Raw genomic sequence first — 26253 nt, 5'->3', positions numbered from 1 at the left:
TAGGGGAAGGAGCACGGTCTCGCAGCAGGAGGTAATAGGTGGATATTGTGAGAGATTGAAGTCAGGTTTGGTGGATTCACAGAGAAGCAAATCCAGACACAGGCTGAGCAAAGAGGAGGAATCTTTATTGTCCACACAGGGACATCACAATGGGGAAGACGCAAAACAACACAATATTATTCACGTCCGATACAACGATCTCCCAGTGCCAGTGCACGCCTCCTCTCTCTTCGTCACTCTCGACAGGGGCATATTCCCGATCCCTGGCCCCTGACGACAAGGTTAGGCTCAATGTCAAGTAATATGGTTACAAGACAGGGACTTCAGCACGCACTCCCGATTCCCATCCCAACAAGGGATGGGGTGTAGCTCAATGCTAAGTATTCCCACACAGTCTAAGTGTAGTGCACAGCTTATCAACGATGTCCACAGCTAGCAACCTGGCATAGACCAGTGTTCATAGTCAGGACCAAGAAGCAGAGAGCACACAGTGGGCTTTCAAAGTGCAGTAAGCTGGGGAGTTCAGTTCAGGGAGTCACTAAGTGTTTGAAATGAGCCAATAGTCAAGTCCACCCTAATGGATCACAGGCAAAACCGCACTATGACCGTGAACACCGTCAGGAAAGAGGTCCAGGTGCCACAAGACTCGGACCCCCAGGTTTAGGAACAGCTTCTACCCCTCCACCATCAGACTTCTCAATGACAAACTCAATCAGGGACTCAGTTAAGGGCTCTGACTTGTGGACTTGATTTTCTTTTTGTTCTTTTTGTATTGCAGTTTGTTTACATTTATGATGTCTACAGTTCTTTGTTTACATTGTGTCGTTTATTTTTTGCACTACCAATTAGTGGTCCTTCTGTCTGGCCCACAGGGAAAAGGAATCTCAGGATTGTATGTGATCTCGTGAATGTACTCTTGACAATACATCTAAAACTCTCAACATCTCCAATCTTCTCCGACCATTTCAAATGTTTCAGAGTGGCACAGAGCACTGGGAGTGCACAATCTTACCCCATCACCTCAATAACTGTTGGGAGTATGGCATCATTTACATATGCTGCAAATAGAGAAAAGCAGGACACTTAACACAGACAGGTTGAGGCTTCTAGCACTGAGTGCAGACTGCATATTCCTGACAATATTATGTTGTGATAAAGCAGGCACAGCAGAGAACTCTGCTTTTTTAAATATAGATCAAGTTCTGTGCATTCTGGAATAGCTCCTGCAAATGGAGGGAAAGAATGGAATCCACCTCTCCTCCTGCCAGACACAAGCGTAACTCAAAATCTGTTGGCCTCATGCTGAAGTGGTGCTGGACTATAATTTAACACCTAGGAAACAAAAAAATTGAGCCAAGTCAAATGAAAGGGAAATCACTTATGACTAATCTACTTGAGTCCTTTAAGAGGAGAAGACACATAGAATGGGGCAAACATTTGAGCATAAAATTTTAGGCAGCTTTTGCCTTCATTGGGCAGGCCATTAAGTACAAAATATTGGTGAGACCACACTTGCATATAGATTGGACCCTCATCTACATCAATAAATTGTGCAGATTCACCAGGATGTTGCCGAGACTCGAGGTGTGTGATCAGGGGAGGTTGGGTCTTTATTGCCCGGAGCGAAGGAGACTGAGAGTTGACCTTATAGAGGTTCATAAAATCATGAAGGGGCATGTATAAATACTCAGTCTTTTTCCCCCAGAGTAGATGATTCTAACATTTGAGGGCATAAGTTTGAAGGTTCTTTTTATTGTCATGTCATACATTAAAAATGATACATGATATAATTTAACTTTTCACTGCCATAAAGCAGAGTTGCCATGCACATTTCCCAGTGCCCTAATAGGTGAAAGAAGCAAAATGAGAGGGGAGGGATTTAAGAGGGATCCGAGGGGCAGTGTTTTCACTCAGAGGATGGTCTGTAACTGGAAAAGAATTGGCAGAGGAAGCTGTAGGCATTCAAAAGACATTTGAACAGATTCATGGATAAGGGTCCAGGAAGATAAGGGCCCAATGCAGGCAAATGGGACTGCCCTAGTATTTCAACTTGGTCAGCATGGATGAGTTGGGCTGTTCTGTGCCGTCTCTGACTACAAGGTGCCATGAGAGGTTAATCAGCAACATTAAAACACATGAAATTGTAAGTAAATGATTGCAAATTAAGATTAGGTCAATAAGATTATTATAGACTTCAGGAGAGGGGCCAGAGTCCACATTCTTGCCCACATTAATGGTGCTAACGTGGTCATTCTATGACCTGACCAGGGCCAAGCACATTGAATCACCCTTTACTTTCTGAGACCAAGTAGGTTCAGCATATCCTCCTTGTCCCTCAACAACTTCTAAAGTGCACATCGAAAGCAATACTTGCTCAGGTGCATCACCGTCTGGGAGAGGGGCAGCTCAGTTCCCAATCGGGCGCTGAATGCAGCTCAGAACATCATGCCAATTCCCCTTCCCTCCATGGACAGTTAACATATCCCTCTGCCTGAGAAAGGACCCATCACACCCTGGAAACTGTAGTCTTCCTCTTCTCATCCGGGAGAAGATTCAAGTAGGAAACCACAGTTTCTTCCCAGCAACCATCAGGCTCCTGAATAAACCTCATAACAGTGCTATCACGTGGCCCTTGCTTGGTGCTAATTGATCTTTCTTTCCATTGAAACTCTATACTCTGAAAATTGTACTCCTTACAACTTTTTACAGCAGGTGATGGGTGCATGGGAGGGCTGCCAGAAGTAGTGGTGGTTGAGGCAGGTACTATTTCAACATTTAAAGCAAAAATTAGACAGACAAGGATAGGATGAGGAATTTTTGGGATATGGGTCAAATGCTGGCAGATGGAACTAACAAGGGTAGACATTTTGGTTGGCATGGGCCAGAAGGGCCTGTTTCCACACAATATGAATCTACTTGTGAATGTTAGAGATCTTCCAATGTTACCTTTTCACTGTACTAAAAATAGTGTCAATTGATTAATAGACAGAATGGAAACATACAAGTATCTCCCAGGTTGGCAGTACCGAACAGGGCCCCACCTAATGTGCCATCATCATATTTCCAAGTTTGCTGTTGATGTGGAACCATTCAGAAGTGTGAATATGGAGGAGGATGCAGACGCTTCAAGGGGATATTGGCAAGCCAAGGGGACGAGAAAGAACATGTAGAAAAATGCAATCCCATTCACATTGGCATACAGAGCATTTCACCCTCACAAATACACTGGAAGCATTTCAGAGAACATTTTCATATTTAAATCTTGGAGCAGGCAAGCTGTCTTAAGAGGATAGATTGGACACAAGTCCTGTGTGAGCTGGAGTTTAGAGAGAGGGATGTTGATTTAAATCTTTTAGACCTGGAGACATGATAGACAAGAAGCAGTTCTGTCAACCCATCTCAGATTACAGGTTTGAATTTAGATGGTGTTTGACTTGGTGTTGCAGATGCAATTGCAATAATAAAAACAATTTACTAATGTCAGTAAATTATCCAAAGGTTTAATAGTTTACATAGTTTGCAAAATTCAAATTAGTATTTGCATCAATCTGCTATTAATGGCATCACATTCATTTTTTTGGAAAACAGTTCTCTTTGAGCCTCTCCCACAAGAAAAAAACATCTGGGGGATACCCCCTCTAATCTATTGCTCAAATTAAGTTTTTAAGGTGTAATACAGATTGCAAAAAGACGACACTGTGTCACTGTCAGGACTTCAGAATTCTTTTGCTCTCAATACAGGAAAATTCTCTATACACATGTCCATTTCTCACATTTGTATTAACTCCATATGTTGGTGTATACATCACAATATCCAGCAAGGTTTGTGCCACATAAATTAACTATAAACCAATCAGATGGACTGTATTAAGCCAGCTCAAGATGGCCAAATTGAGAACCAGATTTTCACTGACTTTTGGACACAGATTACAGTAATTATACAGATCTTTTTTTATTTGGAGTTCAGCATGGCATTGTATCTCCAATTACCCTTCCTCAGTGAAACAGCCTGCTGTCTATTCCTTCATATGGGTATTCCTGACAATTCCAACATCATTTCAATTATAAACAAAGCTGTGATCACAAATGTACTTCCTTCAAGGGCAGCCCAGCTATTTACTGATTACTTTTACAGGGGAGTTTGGTCAATATTTGGAAGAAGGATAAACCCTTGGAGATCTATACACACGGGACAGGGTACTGGAGTGACATTTTGAGCCAACACAACAGAATGGAAATCTGTGTTGTATCACGTGATGCTCGGACTATAAAATGAAATGGGAGGTGTGCCAAAGTCAGAACAACACCAGTTCACTGACTTGAAAGAGCAAGCCAGCACTCTGGGCAAACGAATCAAGTTCCTGCTTCCTTCCCACCACACCCGAGGGAAGCTTTCACGCCATGCTAAGTTACAAGCTGGTTCGGAAGGGGAAGGAGAGTGCCTCAACTGATGTAGCAAGCCAAAACCTAATTGAAACCAACTATCCCTCGCATTTCAAGCACTCCATGAAACTGTTATGGGTCTTGCATTCCAGCGGCTTATAGTAGAACAATAGCAGGCCACCTGACTGCTGCCAAACACAAATGCCAATTAAAATGTAGTAACACTTCATCCAAAGGTTTCTGGAACACGATAGCAAGACTATCAATTGTAAATAGTTTTCCTACATTAGATATACAACAGAGTACTAGTGTCGCGGGTTGGAGGTGACATGCCAATTGCCCAGACACTTGGCATACACTTTCAGGACAGGGAAAGATACCGGTTTCTAAACAGGCAACACAAGCAAATTGCACAAGTTGTGTTTGTTCAGAAATCTGCTGACAAACTAATAGATTAAATGTGACAGGCCAAGACTAATAATCTGGAGCCATGTTTTTCAAAATACCACTAAGGCAACAGGTTAGTTTAACCAGGTAATAAATAAATCTGGAATAACAAAGCGGTGTAATGCATCACAAGACATAGGATCAGAATTAGCCCACTGAAATCATGGCTGGTGCATTATTCTTCTCAAAACCATTCTCCTGCCTTCTCACAGCAAGCTTTGACACCCTAATTAATGCTTGACTATTTCCTATATACATGCAAAACCACATTTAGTCCACTAATTTGAGGAAATGAATTGGTCATCCTTGTGCAGTCTGGCCTGAGACACCAGACTGACACTGTAATACAGGAATGAAGGAATGAAGGACACTGCAATGAAGGAAAATGCAAAGTTTGAGGTTTTCAGATTACATTCACTGCAAGCTTTTTCACGCGGGCTTTTAGGGGACGGGCACCTCAGGGAAGGCGGGCGGATCATTCTGTACCTTCAAGGAACTCATAACAATTTTTTCAAATTCTGCCTTTGCAAAGTCTAATAAAATCCTTGACAGCAAGAGGAGGGGAGTGGGGTTGCGGAAGGGTGTAACAATCACCCTGAATCAGATAACAACCAATATTAAATGCATCTCACAATGACAAAGTCCAGGAAAATTCTTCACTCATTTTAATATCATTCCATGATAAATACACTAAAATAACCAACCACTTCTTTCATTCAATTTGTTTTCTCCCACCGATAACAAAGGCCTGTAGTGAGATTCTGCAGCGAGTCCCAACCCTTGGTGTGCAGATGCACATCAGCATTCTTACACTGCCTGCAGAAAACATCCAGGACACGTACTAGCAGGATAACTGTGCAGATTTACAAGGCGAGCAGCCGAAAAGAAAACTTTAAAAGTGAGGTAATACAGCTTGGTTGTTCTTGGCTGCTCGGCCTATTTTACAAGGCAAGGCAGATGAGCAGACAATCACAGGGCAGCAGCTCTGCAGGCCAGCTCTACTAAGAAAGAGGACCAACTCTGGTAAACTTTACATCAAGCTTTTATTTGGGAGCACCAACAGCCGTGATTTAGTACAATGCCAATCAACCCACAGTGTCAACTGGTGAGCTGAGTGGGCAAAAAGGTCAGGTTCCTCTGGCACCCTCTGGAAAATAATTTGAAGGAAATGAGGTCATGTGGTGAAGGCCATAACTTTGGCGACGATTAATCCAATTTAGATCCAAGATTTTGGCCTGAGTGGTCAGTACTGGCTTCCCGATTCCTGCTTACGGCCTGGCCATTGGCTTGATGGCGACGGCAGCCTCTTCATCCATGGCGGACTGAACTGTGATCTAGGGAGGAGGAAAGACAAGTCAGCAAGACTACCAAGGCAAGGAGCTCACCTTCACCCATTCAGCTTACAAGACCACCCATCTTTGTTTGGCCATTCAAATGGACGGTACCCTCAGCAGAGAATTGTTTAGTCTTAGCAATCCCTTAGCTGACAAGTTCAGTCGCAGAATGTCAAAGCCTAAAGCCAACAACAGACATCTCATGTGAAATTACACAGGAGGAGTCAATCAGAAACAGAGGAATATAACAGCAACCTCTTCAGAACCAGTCTCCATGTTCAGGCTGCAACAGGAAGCACTGCACATTACAGATCATCTCGCCACTGGGTTACTCTTTCAGGCAGAACAAGTCTATCATTTCTCTGGGGTCTAATGAGATTTCAGCAAACTCGTTGAGTACAGGTGGCTGAAGGAAGAAGACAACAGCTTGCAATAAGACGGGGGCACTAATAAAGTTTGGGCAGGATTAGATTCAAGGAAGAATAGAGCCAAGTGCTTGCTCCAACTCTGGACCCAATGATCATTGTGGCCTTGCTATTTAACAGCCAGCGAGAAAGACATAAACCACATTTTTAGCTTAATGATACGCATCATATAGGTGGGAACTAAAGCAGGTTCCAACAGTTGGTAATGATCCATCATTCCATTAGACCATCACCAATCTTTTACCTCAGCACTACTCCCTCACATGAATCCTCAAACATCTAATCTGACAATGCTCTCATTGCCTGAGTCTCCACCACCCCCTGCATAATCTCTGATGCCAGAGATTCACTACCCTTTGTCTGAAAACCAATTGTTCTGAACCCTCTCCTGAATGGCCAATTAAATGCAAATTGTAACACTGTGACCCACTTCTAGACTGCCCAGGCTGGGGAAAACTCACTTCTGCATCCAATGAGATCACTACTGTAATCCATGGAACATATCACCTGCCGATAAACACCAAACTCCGTTCTCAGAATCGCCTGCAACCAACCTTTCACACTGCAGGGCGTCACTGCTTAATTCATCACAGAAACCAGAAACAAGGACACAAAATTCTGTCCCCTCCACAGAAACATTTTACAAAACAAACTTCAATAGGAAGAAGTGGTTTCTCATTAAATGAGGTAACCATTTCCAGAGGAGTTCAATTATTCTGATTAAATGACCCAACACAACGTTTAGCTGACAGCTCTCCCCGTGCAATCCCATACATAATTACATTGACAATTTCTTAAAATCAGATCACTCTACCATTAGATCTTCTCCAGCGTCATATTTCTGTTGAATTTCCTTCCCCAAATCTCCTTCGGCCAGTTTCAGATCCTCACGAACCTCACCATTGTCCATCATCAGAGAGAGGTAGCCATCAGTAATTCCAATCAACTGTGGAGAAAATTTTAAATCAAGCCTGTTTCCGCTCCGAAAATGGTTAGTTATATGGTTAAAACAAACCTTCCATCAAAATTTAATAACGAGCTGCAGGAGTCTTTAGCAAGCTATTGACAACTGTCAATAAAGCAGTTGACACACATTATACTCGAGGACATTGATACAAGGGAAATAGAGTATGTACCCAAGAAAAGTTGCTGGCCACATTAAATTTGCATACAATTGCTGGAAGAAATGGAAGATTATTAAATTGACAGTGGACCTGATGTAATCTCCAAGGAAATTAAAAATAATATCCATTTCATTCCAACTTAAGCTCACGACTACCCACCAAACCACGTTATATGGAAAGTTCATTCAAAACTTTAGGACATTGAACATTACAGCACAGTAACAGGCCCTTCGGCCCTCAATGTTGTGTTGACCTACATACTCCTACCAAAAAGAGTTGTAAAGAGCAGGCCGCTCGGTTTCTCTCATTGCTCCGCCATTCTATCTTCAACATGACCTTCCGGCACCATCACCGGGCACATTGATTCCCGTAACATATCTAACAGTCTATACCTTGAATATATTCAGCATTCACAGCATCAAGGAAGTAAATTACAACATTCACTGCCCTCAGAACAAAGAAATGTTTTCACCTCTCTATAAAGGAACAAGAGCTTGTACCAATAAAATTCTCTATTGGTTGTTAAGTACATTTAAAGCCAAGGCACAGATTTCTGGACCAAAGGAATCAAAAGTTGTACGACTCAGGCAGTAAAATGGAGTCAAAGTATGGAATCCACAAGGTGGCCATTCAGGTCTGAATCTGGACTAGTGGACAGCAAGATCATGCTTAATCTCTTCTTTGGCTTGGCTTCGCGGACGAAGATTTATGGAGGGGGTAAAAAGTCCACGTCAGCTGCAGGCTCGTTTGTGGCTGACAAGTCCGATGCGGGACAGGCAGACATGATTGCAGCGGTTGCAAGGGAAAATTGGTTGGTTGGGGTTGGGTGTTGGGTTTTTCCTCCTTTGCCTTTTGTCAGTGAGGTGGGCTCTGCGGTCTTCTTCAAAGGAGGTTGCTGCCCGCCAAACTGTGAGGCGCCAAGATGCACGGTTTGAGGCGATATCAGCCCACTGGCGGTGGTCAATGTGGCAGGCACCAAGAGATTTCTTTAGGCAGTCCTTGTACCTTTTCTTTGGTGCACCTCTGTCACGGTGGCCAGTGGAGAGCTCGCCATATAACACGATCTTGGGAAGGCGATGGTCCTCCATTCTGGAGACGTGACCCATCCAGCGCAGCTGGATCTTCAGCAGCGTGGACTCGATGCTGTCGACCTCTGCCATCTCGAGTACTTCGACGTTAGGGATGTAAGCGCTCCAATGGATGTTGAGGATGGAGCGGAGACAACGCTGGTGGAAGCGTTCTAGGAGCCGTAGGTGGTGCCGGTAGAGGACCCATGATTCGGAGCCGAACAGGAGTGTGGGTATGACAACGGCTCTGTATACGCTTATCTTTGTGAGGATTAATCTACATCATTCCTAAAAGCAAGAATCTGACCACCTCTGATTTGAATATATTCAATGATATGCTTCCACAGCTCTGTGGGATACAGAATTCCAATGGTTACACTAAGAAGACATTCCTTCTCATCAGGAGTTCCAAGATATCATAGAAAAGATATTGGGGAAAAGTGGAGAGGCTAATTTCAATGGAATCAGATTGGAATTCAAAGGTTGATGGGGACTGGTTTGCAGGTGAAGGGACATTTAACAAATATAAAAGTATATTTCCAAATATAAATCTGTTCCATATTTTGAACTTTGCCATTTTTGAGGGTTTCTCTTCTGAATGTGGTCTACGCATGCACAGAAATCTTTACTTTTACATCTTTAAATGAACGTTCAAATGGATGTTAAAAATTATAACTTTGTTTCTCTGAATGTTAATGGGTTAAACCACCCAACTAAACAAAAAGTTTTTAAAAATGTTCTGAGCCGATATTACCGTCGCGCAGGAGGTATATACTCCTAATGTTGATGACCCGGATTTTTTCTTTTAAAAAAAGTGTTTGCTTCTTTATCTAATCTAAATGAATATATTCTGATTATGGGTGGAGATTATAACTGTCATCTGACTCCAATTATTATAGGTCTTCCTCTAATCAGACACTTCCTAATATATTTACTTTTATTAACTCTTTTTTGACTGATTGGTCGATACATGAAGGATTTTTACATCCCAAGGACAATTACTTCTCTTTTTTTCTCATGTTTATCAGTTATTCCAGGATTAATTATTTCTTTATTGATACTCATCTGGTTCCCTTGGCAACAGTCTGTATATAATGCAACTGATACTTCTGATCATGCACCCTTGAAACTCTCAAATTTTCTGATGTAATTTCCAGAGCTCAACAGTGGCTGTTCAAAACTTCAAGATGAGAAGTTTGTAGACTTCATTAAGGAACAAACTCCTCATTTTTTTAAAAAACAAATTCAACTGAGGGAATGTTGAGCCTAACTTTAAAGCATATCTGTGAGGACAAGTAATTTCTTACTTAGCAGGGTTAAAGAAACGAATGAAAGAACAGTTCATATTACTGAATTTAAAAAATTTAAAAATTTATAGAGAATACTCGAGGAAACCTAATATGGATCTCTATAAGGAAAGAGTAGAACTCTAAACGCAATAGGATTTATTATTAACATATCCTATCAAGAGACAATTGTTTAGATCAAAAAGCCAGTTTTATGTACAGAGGCATTCATTAGCTTCCTTATTGGGAGCTGCTCTTCCTTTTACAATTTCTAAGATTAGAAGACATACCTTTAACCCAATATTTAAACATACAGTTTGGATTTGGTTTCAATTTTTCAAATTTTTTTTGAGTTAAATTTTTTTTTAGTTTAACAAGTACTATTTTTCACATTTTTTTCTCATCATCTATAATGGATCAAGCCTTTTCTTTTTGGAAAAGCATAGGAATTGTCTACTTTTTGGATCTGTTTATAGATGGATGTTTAATGTCTTTTGATTTAAGACCCAACAAAGATACATTATCAGAAACTTCAAAAGACTGGAAGCTGCCAGGCGAAAGTAATGCTGAACGTACACTCAGATTCCAGGGTTCACACTGGAGGACAGACTTGGGGCTTTATTAGGGAATTCCACAGTGGAGGAGTCACAAGGTTAGTCAGCATGGAGGTGGGCCAGCCATTCACAATGGAACAAATAGCATTACCGCAGTATCACCACATTCACCCCCTCTTTAAAAGAAAATCCAGTGGGGTGTAGTGGGTTCAGTGTCCATTACAAATTCAGCCAGTCTGGTGGTCTTTTCTGTCTCTGGGACCATCGTAGTGCCAGCTGTGGGTGAGCTGCCAGTTCCTGGGCAATGTGATGCATGTTGACAGTTATGTATCTGGTGACTGAGGTGGGGGGGGTGGTCAGAGTAGAGTACCAGGGTATGTTGTGGTTGATCGCAGTTTAGCAGCAGCTGGAGCGGGGGGGTTGGGATAGAGAGCCCAGGTATATAGTGGTTGATCGTGATGGTAGGGCTCACTCGGTGAGCAGTTGCAGTCTCGGGAACTCCCGTGCGGGCCAGGTCCCGGACCATGAAAGTGTCCTTGTGCCCATCTGAGTACGCCACATAGGCATACTGGGGGTTGCCATGGAAATGGACCTTCTCGACCAGTGGACTGCTCTTATGGCATTGCCCATGTCCCCGGAGCAGGACTGGTCTTGGCGATGTCAACCAGGATGGCAGTGTGGCTCCCGACAGAATTCCTGGGGAAGGAAAACATTTGTTCATGTGGTATGGTGTTGGTGGCTGTATGCAGAAGGGATCTAATCCTGTGGAGCGCCTCGGGGAGGATCTCTTGCCAATGGGAAACCGGCAGGCCTTGCGATTTCAGAATTCGGAGGACTGCCTTCCAAATGGTGGCATTCTCCCTTTCCACCTGGCCATTTCCCCGGGGGTTGTAACTGGTCATTCTACTAGTGGCGATGCCCCATGCCAACAGGTAATGATGCAACTCATAGCTCATGTAGGAGGACACCCCCCCCCCCCCCCGCAGTTGCTGTGGATGTAGCTCAGGTACCTGAATAGGGTAAAGATGTTGCGCAGCGCCTTTATGTCTGTGGCAATTGTCATGTCCGGTCAGGGGATGGCAAATGGGAACCAGGAGTATATGCTTCAGTTCGAGGAGGCCAGAGGCTCCTTGAAATCCATGCTCAGGCTTTCAAAGGGCTGGTACCTTTGATAGGTGTGACTTGTTGGGATGGTAGAAGCTTGGTTTGCACTCAGTGTCCTGACATCATCAATGAAGTAGGGAAGGTTTCGGGCTTTGACAAAGTGAAAAAGCCTGGTGACCCAAGGGAGGCAGAGGTCATCGTGGAGGGCTTGGAGTTGGTCAGACTACGCACTAGCACATGTCCCTGGGACAGGGCATCTGGAGGCTCGTTGAACTTCCCAGTGGAAGAGGTGGCCATCCACCTCGAATGCAGTGTACTGGCAGTCCTCTGGGCAGATAGGGAGCTGGTGGTATGCCAACTTTAGGTCAATGGTAGAGAATACCCAGTATTGGGCTATCTGATTCACCACGTCGGCAATGCTGGAAGGGGGTACGCATCCAGTTACATGAAGCGGTTGATAGTTTGACTGTAGTCAATCACCAAGTGGAGTTTCTCCCCATTTTTTGACCACCACAACTGGGCTCTCCAGGGCCTTGTACTAGGATCAATGATCCCCTCAGCCAGAAGTTGTTTCACCTCTGACTTGATGAATGCCTTGTCTCCCACGCCGTATCGCCTGCTCTTAGTAGCGACAGGCTTACAGCTGTCGGTAAGATTGGTGAACAGGGGTGGGGGAAATATCCGGAGGGTGGACAGCCGGAGGTCATGGCAGACCGTGAGGGGAGGATGGGGCCCGTCAAACTCCATATTGATGCTCTTGAGATGGCACTGAAAGTCTAACCCCAGAATCATGGGTGCACAGAGCTTTGACATTACAAGCAGCTTAAAGTTTTTATATTTCGTGCCAAGTATGGTCAGTGTCACTATGCAGTAGCTGCAGATCTCAGCCGAGTGGGATTTGAAGGCCATATAGATCTTGCAACTTACCAGGATCACCATGAGGGAATAGTTCTGCACAGTATCAGGGTGCATAAAACTCTATGCTCCCACTATGAAACAGACAGTTCGTTAAGCCACTATTTACCTCCACGTCCATCATCAAATGGGTGAGCTGATGAGGGCTATCCTGGTTGAGTGTGATCGATGCCAGTATTAGGTCATTGTCCAAGTGGCTGTCCAATCTGGACCAGTAAGGTGGCGTCCACGATCCAGACTGATAAGATGGCAGCTTCCAAGGTGCGCGGAAAGTGCTGTCGCTTGGGGGCAGAAGTGATGCTGGAAATGACGCTGGCCAAGATGGCAGCTGCCCCCACTGGTGATACGCAGCGCTGCTCGGTAAGGAAGGTCTGGATTCACTTTTGCATCATGTCCCTTCTTTCCACATCCTGAGTATACCGCTTCCTTGGCTGGGTGGTGCTTCTGTTGGCTGCTTCGGGTGCTTGGTGGCAGAGGTGGCTGAAGTGAAGTCATGGTGCCCCTGCATGGTGGTGGCCTGGGACCCCACTTCCAAAGATGGCAGCCGCTTCCCCCACGAGGCCATAGCCTTGACGGAGAAAAATGAGTCAGAGTTACGGAGGGCTACATCCAACGTTTTGGATATCTTGAAAGCCCTCTACAAGGTCAGTTCATCCTGTTCCAGGAGCTGCTCTCAAATATAGTCTGATTGGATGAACTTGTCTGCATAGTCATCTGAAGTAACATCCCTGCAAACGCAGCCTCCTCCAAAACTTATTCTTCGGGGGGTTCACTAGGTTGTTGCTTTTGAGTGGCCAGTTGTCTCGCGTAGACCTCGTTTGTCCTAGGCCGGTACTGATTTTGGAGCTTGTTCATTGTCTCTTCATATGTAGTTCAGCCCCGATCACTGTGTAAATGCGGTAGCTGACCCGTGATCGTAGTAGTCACAACTTGTCTGATCCCACAACTTAAGCAGAGACTTGCAAAGCTGCTGAAACAGAGCAGCCAGAGCTCAAATAGGTCTGGGGCTTTGGCAATTGTGGATTGATGTCTAGCTTGTCCGGCCTTAGCAACTTGTCCATTGCGATAAAAAAAGTTATGGGAATAAAATTGATACACTATTACTATCACTAAAAGACTGGAAGTTGCCAGATGACAAGCTTTTAGTCCCATAAGACTGAACGTGGACTCATGTTGCTGGGCCAATTCCAGTGTTCATACTGGAGGACAGACTTGGGTGTAACCGCCTTTATTAAGGAATTCCAAGGGGAGGAGTCACAGGATTATCAGCAAGGAGGTGGGCCAGCCACACACAAACAGTAGAAATGGCATTACTGTGGTATCCCCACAATACTCAAGTCATAATTTTTTTAGATATTTCAAAGTTAGAAGTTTTTATGAATAAGATGTTACCCAACTTTCCTCTATCATATCAAACTGATTTGGTTGATACTTTTTTTCATTTGAATCCTTCCCAGAGGTTTAAATCGGTAATATTTACATTATTTATTCAAATTGCAATCGAGCTCTAATGATAAAATTAGAGGAGTTCGGGAATTGGAACCTCAGTCACTTCTCCCAGAGGAACTTTGGGAAAAGATTTTTGGAATGGTTAATACCTCTTCATTATGTGCTTGACACGCATTGATTCAGTTTAAAGTGGTTCATCAGGTTCTTACATTGAAAGATAAACGGGCCTGTATCTTACCTAACGTTAGTCCTATGTGTGACAGATGTAAATCACACGTGGCCACCCTAATGCACGCGTTTTGGTCTTGCTCTGTATTGGACAGATATTTTCAAGACTGAAAATTATACTGGGTATGAGATTGCAACCGAATCCATTGACTGCTATTTTTGGAATTCTAGTTCGGGGTGGGTCGAGTTCCCACCTCCACATATCGGGTTGTGGCCTTTACTCCACTGTTGGCCAGAAGAGCCATTTTATTTAAATGGAAAGCTCTTAATTCACCTCCTTTGATGCCATGATTCTCTCAAATTGTGTCATGTTTAAGTTTAGAACAAAATTAGAAGTTGCCATTTTTGATACCTGTTAAGTTTGAAGAGACCTCGCATCCTTTTATGAACTTTTCTCATGAGTTAATTTTACTTTGAGTTTTATTTTTTTTTATTGGTAAAGACCAGATAAATAGTTTGTATTGACCCATTGTAGGTTGCCCGGCCTTTCTTGTTTATTTTGGTAGGTTAGATGGGGTTTTAATAATCATTTTTTCTTTTTTCTGACTATTCCAATATTGGTCAATATGTTAGAATGTTTTACATTGATCTTTTTTAAAAACTTTATTTAAAAGATCATTAAAAAAACAGACAAATAACAACAAAAATAACAAAATCAATTTTATAGAAGTATAAAAAAGAAAAAACCCCACCCACCCACCAGCTCTCTTAAGGAGAGCCAAAGATATAACTAAAAAAATTTACAATAAGTCAAAGTATATCTAAATGCATATATTGCAAATAAGGAGACCACTTACTAACTTGCCATGCAAGTTCTATGTATTTTTTTCCCCATAATAGTACAAGCTTTCGATTCATTCTGCCAACGTTCTATATTAATCTCTATATTATCTTTCCAAGTACTCGCTACACACTTTCGTGCTACAGACAACACTAAGCGTACAATTGCAATTTGAAACTTATCCAACCCTAATCCCCTCAAAGAGACCATATAATCCAATAAAAATTTTAAAAATATCGATGGGTCTAATGGTAATTTAATATTATATAATTTTTCCAAAACTAACCTAATTCCTTCCCAAAATGGTTGTACTTTAACACAAGACCAAACAGCAGGTAAAAAGGTTCCAGTACATACATCACATCTAAAACAAGAACCATATTTTTTAAATTTCTCCAGAGTTAAATATAACTGATGTAGAAAATTATAATTAATCATTCCATATCTTACATTCGTCACTTTAGTTACCCTATCATAACACATGTCCTCCCAATTATCTTCCGGAAAAATATACGCTAAATCATTTTCCCATTTAAGCCTAGATTTCTCCCATTCCGGTTTATCCATACTATCTTGTAACACTTGATACATAACTGAAATATAATTCTTCTTTGGTATAAAGGAAGTCAAAGATTCAAATTTTGTCAATATGGGTAAATTCATCTCTTTACCATAATTATCTTTTACCAAAGCTCTTAAGTTGATAATACACAAACAAAGAATTTAGAGACATCAAATCGTTCCTTCACTTGATTAAAAGAAACTGTCCTTCCTCAAAACAATCCTGCATTATCTTTATACCCTTAGAATACCAACCCTTTAAATGATTATTAAACATTGAAAAAGGAATAAGTTGGTCATTATATAATGGAGTTAAAATTGATAATTTACCTTGCGATCCTAAAATCATATTTCTTTTAGTCCAGACCTTTAACAAATATTTTAATACCGGCAACAAATTCATATTCCATCGAAATATAAATTGATGTACCTCCACTTTCGCCCAAATTGGGGGGTTGATCCAAGTCCATCAATCTACTAACAAATTTCAACTGAGCTGCATGTTTTACATTGACGTGTATGTTTTTACTGTTCGATTCTGGATTCTATTCTCCTCATGTATTGTTTACTTATAATGTTTAATAAAAAGATTGAAAAAGAGAAAGGAAGTACAGAAAGAGAAATGGGATTAAGCTAGCACAAGGGGCAAAAAGGGGCCATGATTTATCTCTCTCAGATAAGATAGAAGCTTAAAATATTATATAGATATATTAAGAGGCAGCAAGGCAGAGAGCAACTCCATTTCAGGATCAGTGTCTCAGTGTCATAGTCACGTAGGGAGCCAAAGGGAAACAGCCACGGTCAGAATTAATATTTCTCATCTGTATTTAACACTAGTTCAGTGAGGGAACAGTTGTATCACATCGATTACCAAGAAGGGGCGTTGGAGGTCCTGAAAGGCTGATAATCCCCAGGGCCTGACCAGGTGCATGCTGGAATGTTGGGTGAAGCAAGACTGCTGGAGTCCTGCTGACAGATTGTTGTATCTTCATTAGCCACAGATGAGAGACAGGAAAGGCTGGGGCAGAGCTAAAAGTTGTGGCCTTATTCAAGAAAAGCAGAGACAAGCCAAGTAACTAAACACTGATGAGCCTATCATCAGTGGAGGGAAAGATTTTGGAGATTTTGCCATGGAGGATTTATTTGCATTTAAAAAGCCAAGGACAAAATAGGGAACATCTTTATGCACGTGAAATCATGTTTCACAAATTCAAATGACAATTTTGAAGTGATAAGCAGGATGGTTGAGAGTAGGGCAGTAGATATTGTCTAAAATGAATTAAAGCAAGGACTTTTGACAAGGTCCTGCATTGTAGGCTGGTTCTGAAGGAAAGAAAACAGACTCCAGGGTGAACTAGCCAGTTGGATACAAAATTGGCAAGCTAGCAGGAAACAGATGGCAGTAGTAGAGGTGTGTGACCATGAATTGTTGCTGGCTCTCCTCTTGTCATTTATATTCATTATCATCCTAATCAATACATGGTAGCAATGAAGGTTATCTTGGATGAAGAGCAACTGGAAAGAGGGCATGGGAGTGGCAGATGGAATTTAACTCTAATACAGGTATGCACCACTTAGCATCCCATCGGGCAATGTCCAACCACATATACGTCCATCGTCCGATAGGATTATAATAGAATTCAGTCAGAAATCCCAATTAGGGAACGCGAGGTCAAGACGTAGCAGACATAACTGGAACTGGAGAGGCAAGGGAAAAGGGAACTGTAGAAGGAGAAGAACAGGTGCAGAAGTTGTTCGCTATTAAGGGGTTAGCTAAATTCTTCGCAAACCTCAACAGCTTGCTGAAGAGATGGACCCAAACACTGAACGTTTTTCACTGATAGAGAGGGATGCTCATGCAGTGTTTGCTACATATCAAGAAATTTATGAAGAAATGAAAAGGCAAACAACACTAGACACATATTCCTGAAGAAGCCAACAAATCTCGAAGAAGAGCTCCAGCCAGGTTCTTCAGGAATTACAGAATGAAAGTTCATCAAAGGTAGGTTATTCAACCCTGAAACTCTTCCAGTGGAACACTATGAGGCCATTGAGAACAGTGATGTGGATGATCCTGATCCTCTGTTAAATTGCGAATGATATCAGCTATTAAAGTGTTTACATAAAAGTTTAAAAGTGAAAAAGATTAAACAGTTTAATTTATTATAAGTTCAGTATCCCATATAGTTTTGCTAAGTATATACAGTAATATGGTGTTCACTCGCTCACGTTACATAACGCCCAGTTTCACAGAACGTCACGTGGACGTTAAGTGGCACATATCTGTGCATTACTCCCAACTCCATGCATCCTTATCTTATACAGATCTTTTATATGGCACATCACCAAGTACATTCTGGAAAACAGTACACATTCACAGAACTCCTTATACAGGTACGCAATCCTTAATCCGGAACTCTTGGGGGACAGTGTGTTCCAAATTTCAGATTTTTCCGAATTTCAGAAAGCCCACCCAAATTGTACTGCCATATCCACTCCCAAGTGCTGCCGGTCCCCACTTGGCGGATTTTGGAGCTTTCCAGATTTTAGATGTCCAGATAAAGGATCGTGTACCTGTATCCTCAAATATGTTTGACCTGGCCTTCCTGAACCATGCTGTGCCTGCCTGATGGAACAAACAATTTCTATCCATGTATCTAACTACTTCTTCCTCATTGATAGGCTCGAGCATTTTCCCAACTAGAAACATTAAGTTAACTGGCCTATAGTGGCCTGCCATTTACCTACATACTTTCTTAAACAGTCTTCCAACGTGCTGGGACCTGTCCAGAGAATTTTGGTAGATTATATCAAATGCATCTGCTCCAATTTCTGCCATTTCTTCCAGTCCCTGGGGTGTACCCCATCAGGACCAGGGGCCTATCCACCTTCATACCCACCAGTTCGCTTAGCACTACTTCTGAATAGAGGTCCTCACCTCCCATCACATCTTTAACATCTCTCTGTCATGTTAGACATCTTCCATGGTGAAGACTGACATACAGACTGACTGTTCAAAGCCTCATTATTTCCACATTAACCAATATTAATTTGCTTTCTTATCTTCCAGGTGACCTACATTCACTTTAGCCACAGGAACAGCAACAACAGGGACACCCAAAGAGTTATCTGGACAAGTAGAACAATGAGTAAAGAATAAAGGGATATGGAATTAATGCAGAGAAGTGCGACAAGTACAAAAAGGCATAATGATTAGTATTGATGTGATGGACTGAAGGCCCTACATCAATAGAACTATGACCCTATGAAGTAGGCAATGTCTTGTGCCAAAACTATGCTCATGAGTTCTTGATGCAACCACCACAGAAAATATCTTCACAGCATTCACCCTGACCCACCTCTCAGAGGTTCATATTTCAATAAAATCATTTAAGGCCTCTAAACTCTAATGGCATGGGCTCAACTTTTCTTCATGTATTAACACACAATTCCAGGAATCAACCTGATGAATCTGCTCTGCGCTACTTTAGAGCTTTCCTCTTTGGCGATGCTTGTTGAATGCATTATATTGCACCGTGTTTTCACAGAACTGTGGAAACAGCATAGAAACTGGCCATCAACCCATTTGCCAGCATTAGGCTTGTATCTCTTTAGAATGTTCCTGTCCAACGACCTGTACAAATGCCTTTTAAACATTCTTTTTTTTTATAATTTGACCCGTTTTGACGCCCCTGCTTCGACCCTTCTGTTTTGAACCCCCCCCCCCCCCGTCTCGAACCGTTTTGATGCAGTAACTATAATTGTTATAATATCAAAAAACAAAACACGGGCTCATGGACCGAAATGGCCTGTTATCATGCTGCATGTCTAAATTTAAAGTAGCAGGCCGATAAGGTTGGACCATGCTAGCAATGGCAAGTAAGCACAGGACTTTGGGATAACTCATGGCAGCTTACTTGATACTCGTTCCTCTTGACATTGGGGACATCGACGTTATGGGTAGAAGGGCAGATATCTTCATACTTCTTTGAAGTGAATATATCAATACCAACCATATGAACCTGTAAAAATATAATGTCCAGTTATTTCTCTCCCTTGTTACCAGATATCAGGATCAAAAAACTGTAGGGCCAATGTTTTTCTTCTTAAGCCCATCCCAAAGTAAGCAAGTTGGTTCCTGGTATTTCATTATTTTGGGGCTCTCCTGAGATGCAAGCCAATTTTGAAAGGAAAAAATGTGTAATTGTACTTTTGGGCTTAATTTGACAATCTTTACACATCAGCGAAAATTTACAACAATCTAGTAATGCTTTAAATCCTGTTGGAACATTCTGGTGAAAATCAAATGGGTAAACATCAGTTGTTACTGTGCACCAAAATGTTACCCACATTTGAACTTAAAACGCACATCAAAGGAATTCTTGTATAAATGTAACAGGACCCTTGCTCCTCCTCCAACATTCAACAGGATCACTGATGAGTGATTACCCTCCTTCTAACCCTTCAGAGAATGGGGACATGCATAAAATAATGAGCGCAGGCCAGCAATAACAACAAAAAAAATCATGGTCTGCTGATTCCTGAGTAAATGAGAAACTGGAAGGTCTCAGCCGGTCAGGCAGCACCCATCCACAGAACTGGTCAGTCAACATTTCTGATCAGAACCCTTTTATTGAGTTTAATGGTCTTGACCCCAAATATCTCATTCCATGAATGCTACTGACCTGTTGAGTCCTTCCTGTTTTCTCATGAATTCAGCATCTGTAGTCTCTGTTTCATCTATGACCTAGACATGCTTAATTTCCAATAACCAACATGTTTAAAATGCTGCATATGTCTAATTAAGGTGGATTTTTGGGAATACAACAGGAAAGGTACAATTCTAAATTATAAAGCAGTTTTTTTGGTAGAATGAGCTGAAGCAATAGGGAAGTGTGCAGAATATCCAGAACAAACATCCCTCAGCAGCCATCTTTATAAGTTGTAAATTTACATTTTAGCCCACTATAATTTAGAGAGGGCACGTGGCCCACCGTCCAAAGTACTGATTCATAGAACAGTACAGCACAGGTCGTCAACGGTGGAACAGGCGGATGAAGTTACTCTGAACTCAACGGCTGTGAAGGCGGACGAAGGCTGCAACAAATCCATCAGCTCATCCTGGCTTCCATGCCATTTGAATTAGTTGGTTGATTTGTGAAGTATCGTGTGTTTCTTGGAGTGCAACATCAAGTATACATTGAACAACATAAGCATACAACACATGTACAAGCATCCTCACTTGGTGAATTAACGGAACAAAGGCCATCATCCTCAACCAAGAGGTATAGCCACGACGCACAGGAACAGCCCCTTAGCACCAGCACAAATGCATGCGCCAATGTACAAATCAAAAAAAAAACTGCTACTTGCACGTCAGACATCTCATCCCCTTCAAATTCATTGGTCTATTGAGAAGCCTTTTAAATGATACTCTTGCATCTTCCCTCATCACATTTTCCAGTTCAGAACCAAAGACTCATGTAGCACAGTATGATTTCAAGCAGAAAGAGGGCTCTTGCCTCAATCATCCTTTCTGTAATGAAATTACTGCCATCTTACATGTTTGTCATGGAAGTTTGCTGAAAAATCTTGTAAAACGGGGATGTTGAATCGGTCAGGCACGTAGAATTGTTCAGGACACGATAATCACAAGGCCACCAATCCCGAGGAGTTCTTTTTGGAGCCACGTGCAACTGTGAATCCCAGCAGCTGCCAGATCTGTGGACTATGCCCAACTCTTGCATGTGGTCGAATTCAGATTTCACGATTTTAAAATAGTCCAGGGGTAATCTAGGAGTCTGCTTTACCATCGGAGGACACAGAGTCTCTATATGGTGGGTTACTATATGTTTAACGTCTGTGTGACAATACTATGGGGTCACTAGGCGAGGGAAACACTTGAGCAAGGCTCAGAAAGGGCAGGAGCCAGGTTGAAGGCTCGTAAGGTGGCCGACAACATTGGAGGGACGACAGATACAGCTCACTTACATACAAGAGGTGTGGTCAACGACTCAGCTGTTTTTCAAATCCAAGAAAAATGTGACAAGAAATCTGCTCCAAAATGGAATTTGCCACTTTTGCAACCATGCAAACCCACAAAAAGTTTTTTTTTGAGACAGAAATCCAAAGTGAGTGACCTCTGTCTAGCCATATGTTTGAATGAGAATTATTCATGACTGAAAGAACACATGACATATTGGGACATCTGTGGTCCTCCGTGCTTGGAGGGACCACTGAAATCTCTGCACAGAAAACTACAAGAAATTGAACACTCAAGAGACTATCTTTGAGGAAAAGACGGTGTCTGATGCGTCCATGGGCAGCAGTTGCCTCTACTGCCCGGCCTTGTCATTTTCCGGCTGCCATTTGTAGAAGTCGCAAGGTGGCTGAGAAGACCAGGTAGCAGCACCAAATTTCCGATGCTTCCAACAAATACGTCATGCATTGCCTCTAGCACATCCTCGACCACCACGATTCCAACTAGGACGACAGAAGTAATTCTGTTGTGCGCCCAAAGCCTGGACCTGTGTAGTCAGTGCTGCCATTTGCTGCACCAACTTAGTAATCTTCGACTGATAAAATGCTGGCTCTTCACAAGGCCCAGAAAACAGTTTTTCCAGTTTCATTTGCTCCTGTTGACTAGGGGAAGAAGTCAATCCTTCTGTCTTCATTGCAGAGTCTTCACATTGTTGAAAGGAAGCAAAGCATCATCTCCCAAAGTTAATGGACTTTTGAACCACCCAGAGGGCATGGACGTAATGAGGTTGGCATGATCTGCCAACTGATCGAGCATAGACATTCGAAAGACATTCACCAAATGGTCTTGAACATGACGAGTTAAACATTGAAGGAACCCGTTTTCAAAAATAAAAATTGCCTTCAACAGGATCTGTTCAAGCTAGCCTGCACCATCATCTCAATATCTGTGACAGTTGCCTATTGTCTAGGCTGTCATCAGCTAGTAATTGAGCAATACGAGTCTCCCTGGATGCCTGAGTTTGCTGCAGAATAGCCACCTTAAGCATGTCTTATGGAGATTACCATCCAGATCCACTAAGACATCCTCCACTTCGCAGGCAATCTGCTCTGGAAGATCCTCCACAAGTAAGCCATACCTCATCTTCAGACGTCACACTGAGGGCAGTGAAACGCACTTTGAGGATCGGTAACCATACTAGTGTATTATTAATAAAAAGGGGAAGGAATCTTTAGTTTGACCTCCCCAACTGCTCCTGGAAGGGGTTTCTCCTCTTCACTATCCATTTTAAATTAGAAGGTACTGTCAACTCATGGGATCACCATTTGTAAGAGCACTGATTTACCACAGCTTACAAACAAATAAAGAATACACTGACTCATTTCTTTCAGCACACCGTGAAGTCCACTTTCTTTTATTATTCACTAGTCACAACAATGCATTCTTCAACTCCCCAAACCCCACCCAGCTAAACTCCTCTGACCACCTCACCTCAATGGCTCACTGCCACATGGGTGATCCTGATACTCTCACTCTCCTCCTGCATCTGAAACTTATCATCCATATACTGACGTGACCACACCAGCAACCTGGGTCCAAGTCCGGTGCTATCTGTGAGGAGTTTGTATGTTCTCCCATGTTTGCGTAGGCTTTCCCTGGCTATTCCAGTTTCCTCTCACACTCCCAAAACATATGGGGCTGTAGGTTAATTTGGGGGTAATTTGGCAACACAGGTTTAAATAGCTGGAATTGGCTTCTACTGTGTTGCAAATGAAAACATTTAAAAAGGGAGAGGTTATAGTGTAGCAGTTAGTGTAAGGCTGATATAGCACCAGTGACCCGAGTTTGAATCCTTGTAAAGAGTCTGTACGTTCTTCCCATATCTACGTGCGTTTCCTCTGGGCACTCGGGTATCCTCCTCCCACCCTCAAAAAAAATATGGGGGGGGGGGGTGGGTGGCTGTATGTCAATTGGGTAGCACAGGCTCGTGGGCTGGAAGGGCCTGTTACTGTACATCTAAATGTAAAAATTTAAATTAACAATAAATATATCCTAAATATGATTGTACTTTTTTCATTGTACCACCAGCTGCATATTGAACCCACAGCCAAACATTTAGCACTTTGTGGCATATCAGATTTCTTTGGTGCTTTAAATGTTGGTTTTAAATGAATAAACTTCATTTCAAATTGATTTTTTTTAAAGCTAAGAATGCAAATCCCACAGGAGCCATATAAACTTGCTCAACTCGATCAATCACAAAAATATCACATTATTTCAATAGCTGTAAAACCTATTCATGAATACTTCTGCAGAGAGCAGAAGAAGAAAAAAATCACTTAAAAACTCCAACACTGCAGGTCAAATATCTGTGCAAAGGGGTTAGGATATTCCTCCACATCATAAAACCAGCTGCCTCTTGCCTTGGGAGAACACCAAGCCAGAAGTTGAGGCACTAAATGAGGAGCACAAACCTTTGCATGCCCGTGCTTGCCAGTCTTGGACGTCGACATCTCAACAATCCTGCAAGGACGGCCTTTCAGAACCACGTATCCATTCTTGCGCAAAGAAGAGCACTGCATAGGGAAGGTAGTAGACGCACCAGCATCTCCAGTGGTGAAATCCAGGTTGTCGTCCATGGTTCCTGGTTTAGTGAGACATTAGAGAAGGATTAACACATTTGGCAATACTGGCAAAAGTCAAATTAACCACCCAGCTCCAATATAAACTGTAAAATATCACCCAGAAAAATCAAAAACAAGCTGGGAGCATCGGAAGGTTCTTTGATAGCTGATAAAAACAGCTTTAACATAGTCCATATCAGGAACCAAAGGAGTGAATGACCAGGAGCCTGCTCAGAAGACATTTAAAGGACATCTAAAGCAATATGGAAATGTTTAGAAAGAGGGAAAAAGAATACTTAGAATTTAACAATCCAGTGATCATTGGGGGATAAGAGGATGAGCAGATTTAAGTTCTTGAGAGTCATCATCTCAGAGGAGGGACCCAACACACAAATGGCATCGTGAAGAAAGCACGATGCCTCCACTTTAAGAATTTGCAGAGGATTGATAGGACACCAGAAACCCTAGCAAATTTCTAGATGTGTAGTAGAAATTGTGCTGACTGGCTCCATCACGGTCTGGTATGGGAACACCAATACCCGAGTGTAAAGCCCTGAAAAAGATAGTGGACACAGCCCAGGACATCACGGGCAAAACCCTCCCCGTCATGAAGAACATCTGCAGGGAACGCTGCCACTGGAGAGCAGCAGCAATCATCAAAGATCCACACCACCCAGCACATGCTCTGTTCTCGCTGCTATCATCAGGAAAGAGGTCTAGGTGCCACAAGACTAATACCACCAGGTTCAGGAACAGCTGCTCCCCCTCCACCATCAGACTCCTCAATAGGAAGACATCTTTTAAGGACGCTTGTGGACTTTATTGATTTTTTTATTCTCTGCATTGTAGTTTGTTTACATTGGTTATCGGTTTACAGTTCTTTACTTGTTTACATGTAAATGCTGTGTCCAGTTTTTTTTTGCACTACCAATTTTCTGCCTGGCCCACAGAAAAAATCTCAGGGTTGCATGTAATATCATGTATGTACTCTGACAATAAATCTGGAGTCTAACAAAGGAAAGCAAGTAGGACATAGATTGGGAATAATGAGAAACTTTTCAAAAAGAGACAGCTAAAAAGAGAGGTTGAAAGTGAGAAGTGGATGAGAGGAAAATGTTTTTACCCAGTGGAATCTGGAACACACTGCCATGTAGTACAGGATGGCTCTTTTAGTGGCACCTCAAGGAGCACCTCTGCCAAATGCTGGTGAATGGGATGAGCACAGATTGGAAACACAGAAGGCTGTAAATGCTATTATCCAAGCTTAAACAAACTCTGCAGGAGGAACTCAGCGGGTCGAGCAGTGCAAGTTGAAGAAAAATAGTAGACGTTTCCGTCAGGAGCCTGTCATCCAGCCTCTGGCCTAAAACGCCGACCACTGTTTTTCTCCCATTGATACCCTATTCTTCCAGCAGACTGCATTAAAGCTAGTATAAATGGGATACTTGATGGCTGGCATGTGTGTGGTGAGCTGAATGGCTCTGTTGTACGACTCCAATAGAACTGGCATGGGTTGGGTTGTAAGCAATACATTTTGGATGGTCTCTCTGACAGTGGAAGTGAGAGAAGCCAGCCACCAATGGAGTCATCAAGGTATCAGAGCCAAGGATGAAGACAGGGCTGACAGATGATGTTCAGGAAAAAGCAAGACGAAATTAATGGTATTCAAAGGCCCATCTCAAGATCAAACAAGATTTAGGCACTCTGGTTCTTCCAGAGGGGTAAAGCAAAGGGCAAAAGTACAAGGATCGGAAACCATGAGAATTTTCAGCTCATAATACAGTATCAGAGAAGCCTGTCTGCATTTTGCCCATCGATTGTTGAAAATTGAAGGGCTCAAGCCTGAAACATCGTTTATGTATCTTTACTATATAAAGGACACTGTTTGACTTGCTGAGTTTCTCCAGCATTGTGTTTTTTTTACTTCAACCACGGTGTCTGCAGATCTTCGTGTTTTACATCTATTGTGGATGGTTGGGATAGGGAATAGA

General features: G+C 42.4%; 1 protein-coding gene across 3 annotated transcripts in view; it reads right to left on the bottom strand.

Moving 5' to 3' along the window:
• Positions 1 to 190: 190 nt before the first annotated feature.
• Positions 191 to 26253, bottom strand: part of LOC138742756 (eukaryotic translation initiation factor 5A-1) — a 29492-nt gene continuing 3429 nt past the window's right edge. For 2 of the 3 annotated variants that reach the window (XM_069897603.1, XM_069897605.1), the window contains exons 2-5: positions 24113 to 24282; positions 19576 to 19680; positions 7404 to 7535; positions 3485 to 6164 (exon numbers count right to left, since the gene is read on the bottom strand). In XM_069897603.1, coding sequence (XP_069753704.1) covers positions 6099 to 6164; positions 7404 to 7535; positions 19576 to 19680; positions 24113 to 24277 — 468 coding nt within the window. In that variant the 5' untranslated portion in view covers positions 24278 to 24282 and the 3' untranslated portion in view covers positions 3485 to 6098. Of the gene's footprint in view, positions 1333 to 3484; positions 6165 to 7403; positions 7536 to 19575; positions 19681 to 24112; positions 24283 to 26253 lie in introns of those variants that run through there. The other variant, XM_069897604.1, reaches the window with a different exon arrangement.

The sequence above is a fragment of the Narcine bancroftii genome, chromosome 9 (assembly GCF_036971445.1).
Source record: "Narcine bancroftii isolate sNarBan1 chromosome 9, sNarBan1.hap1, whole genome shotgun sequence".
In the NCBI taxonomy this organism is placed as follows: domain Eukaryota; kingdom Metazoa; phylum Chordata; class Chondrichthyes; order Torpediniformes; family Narcinidae; genus Narcine; species Narcine bancroftii.
The sequence above is the reverse complement of the archived record's forward strand: the minus strand, read 5'-3'. Positions and strand labels throughout refer to the sequence as shown.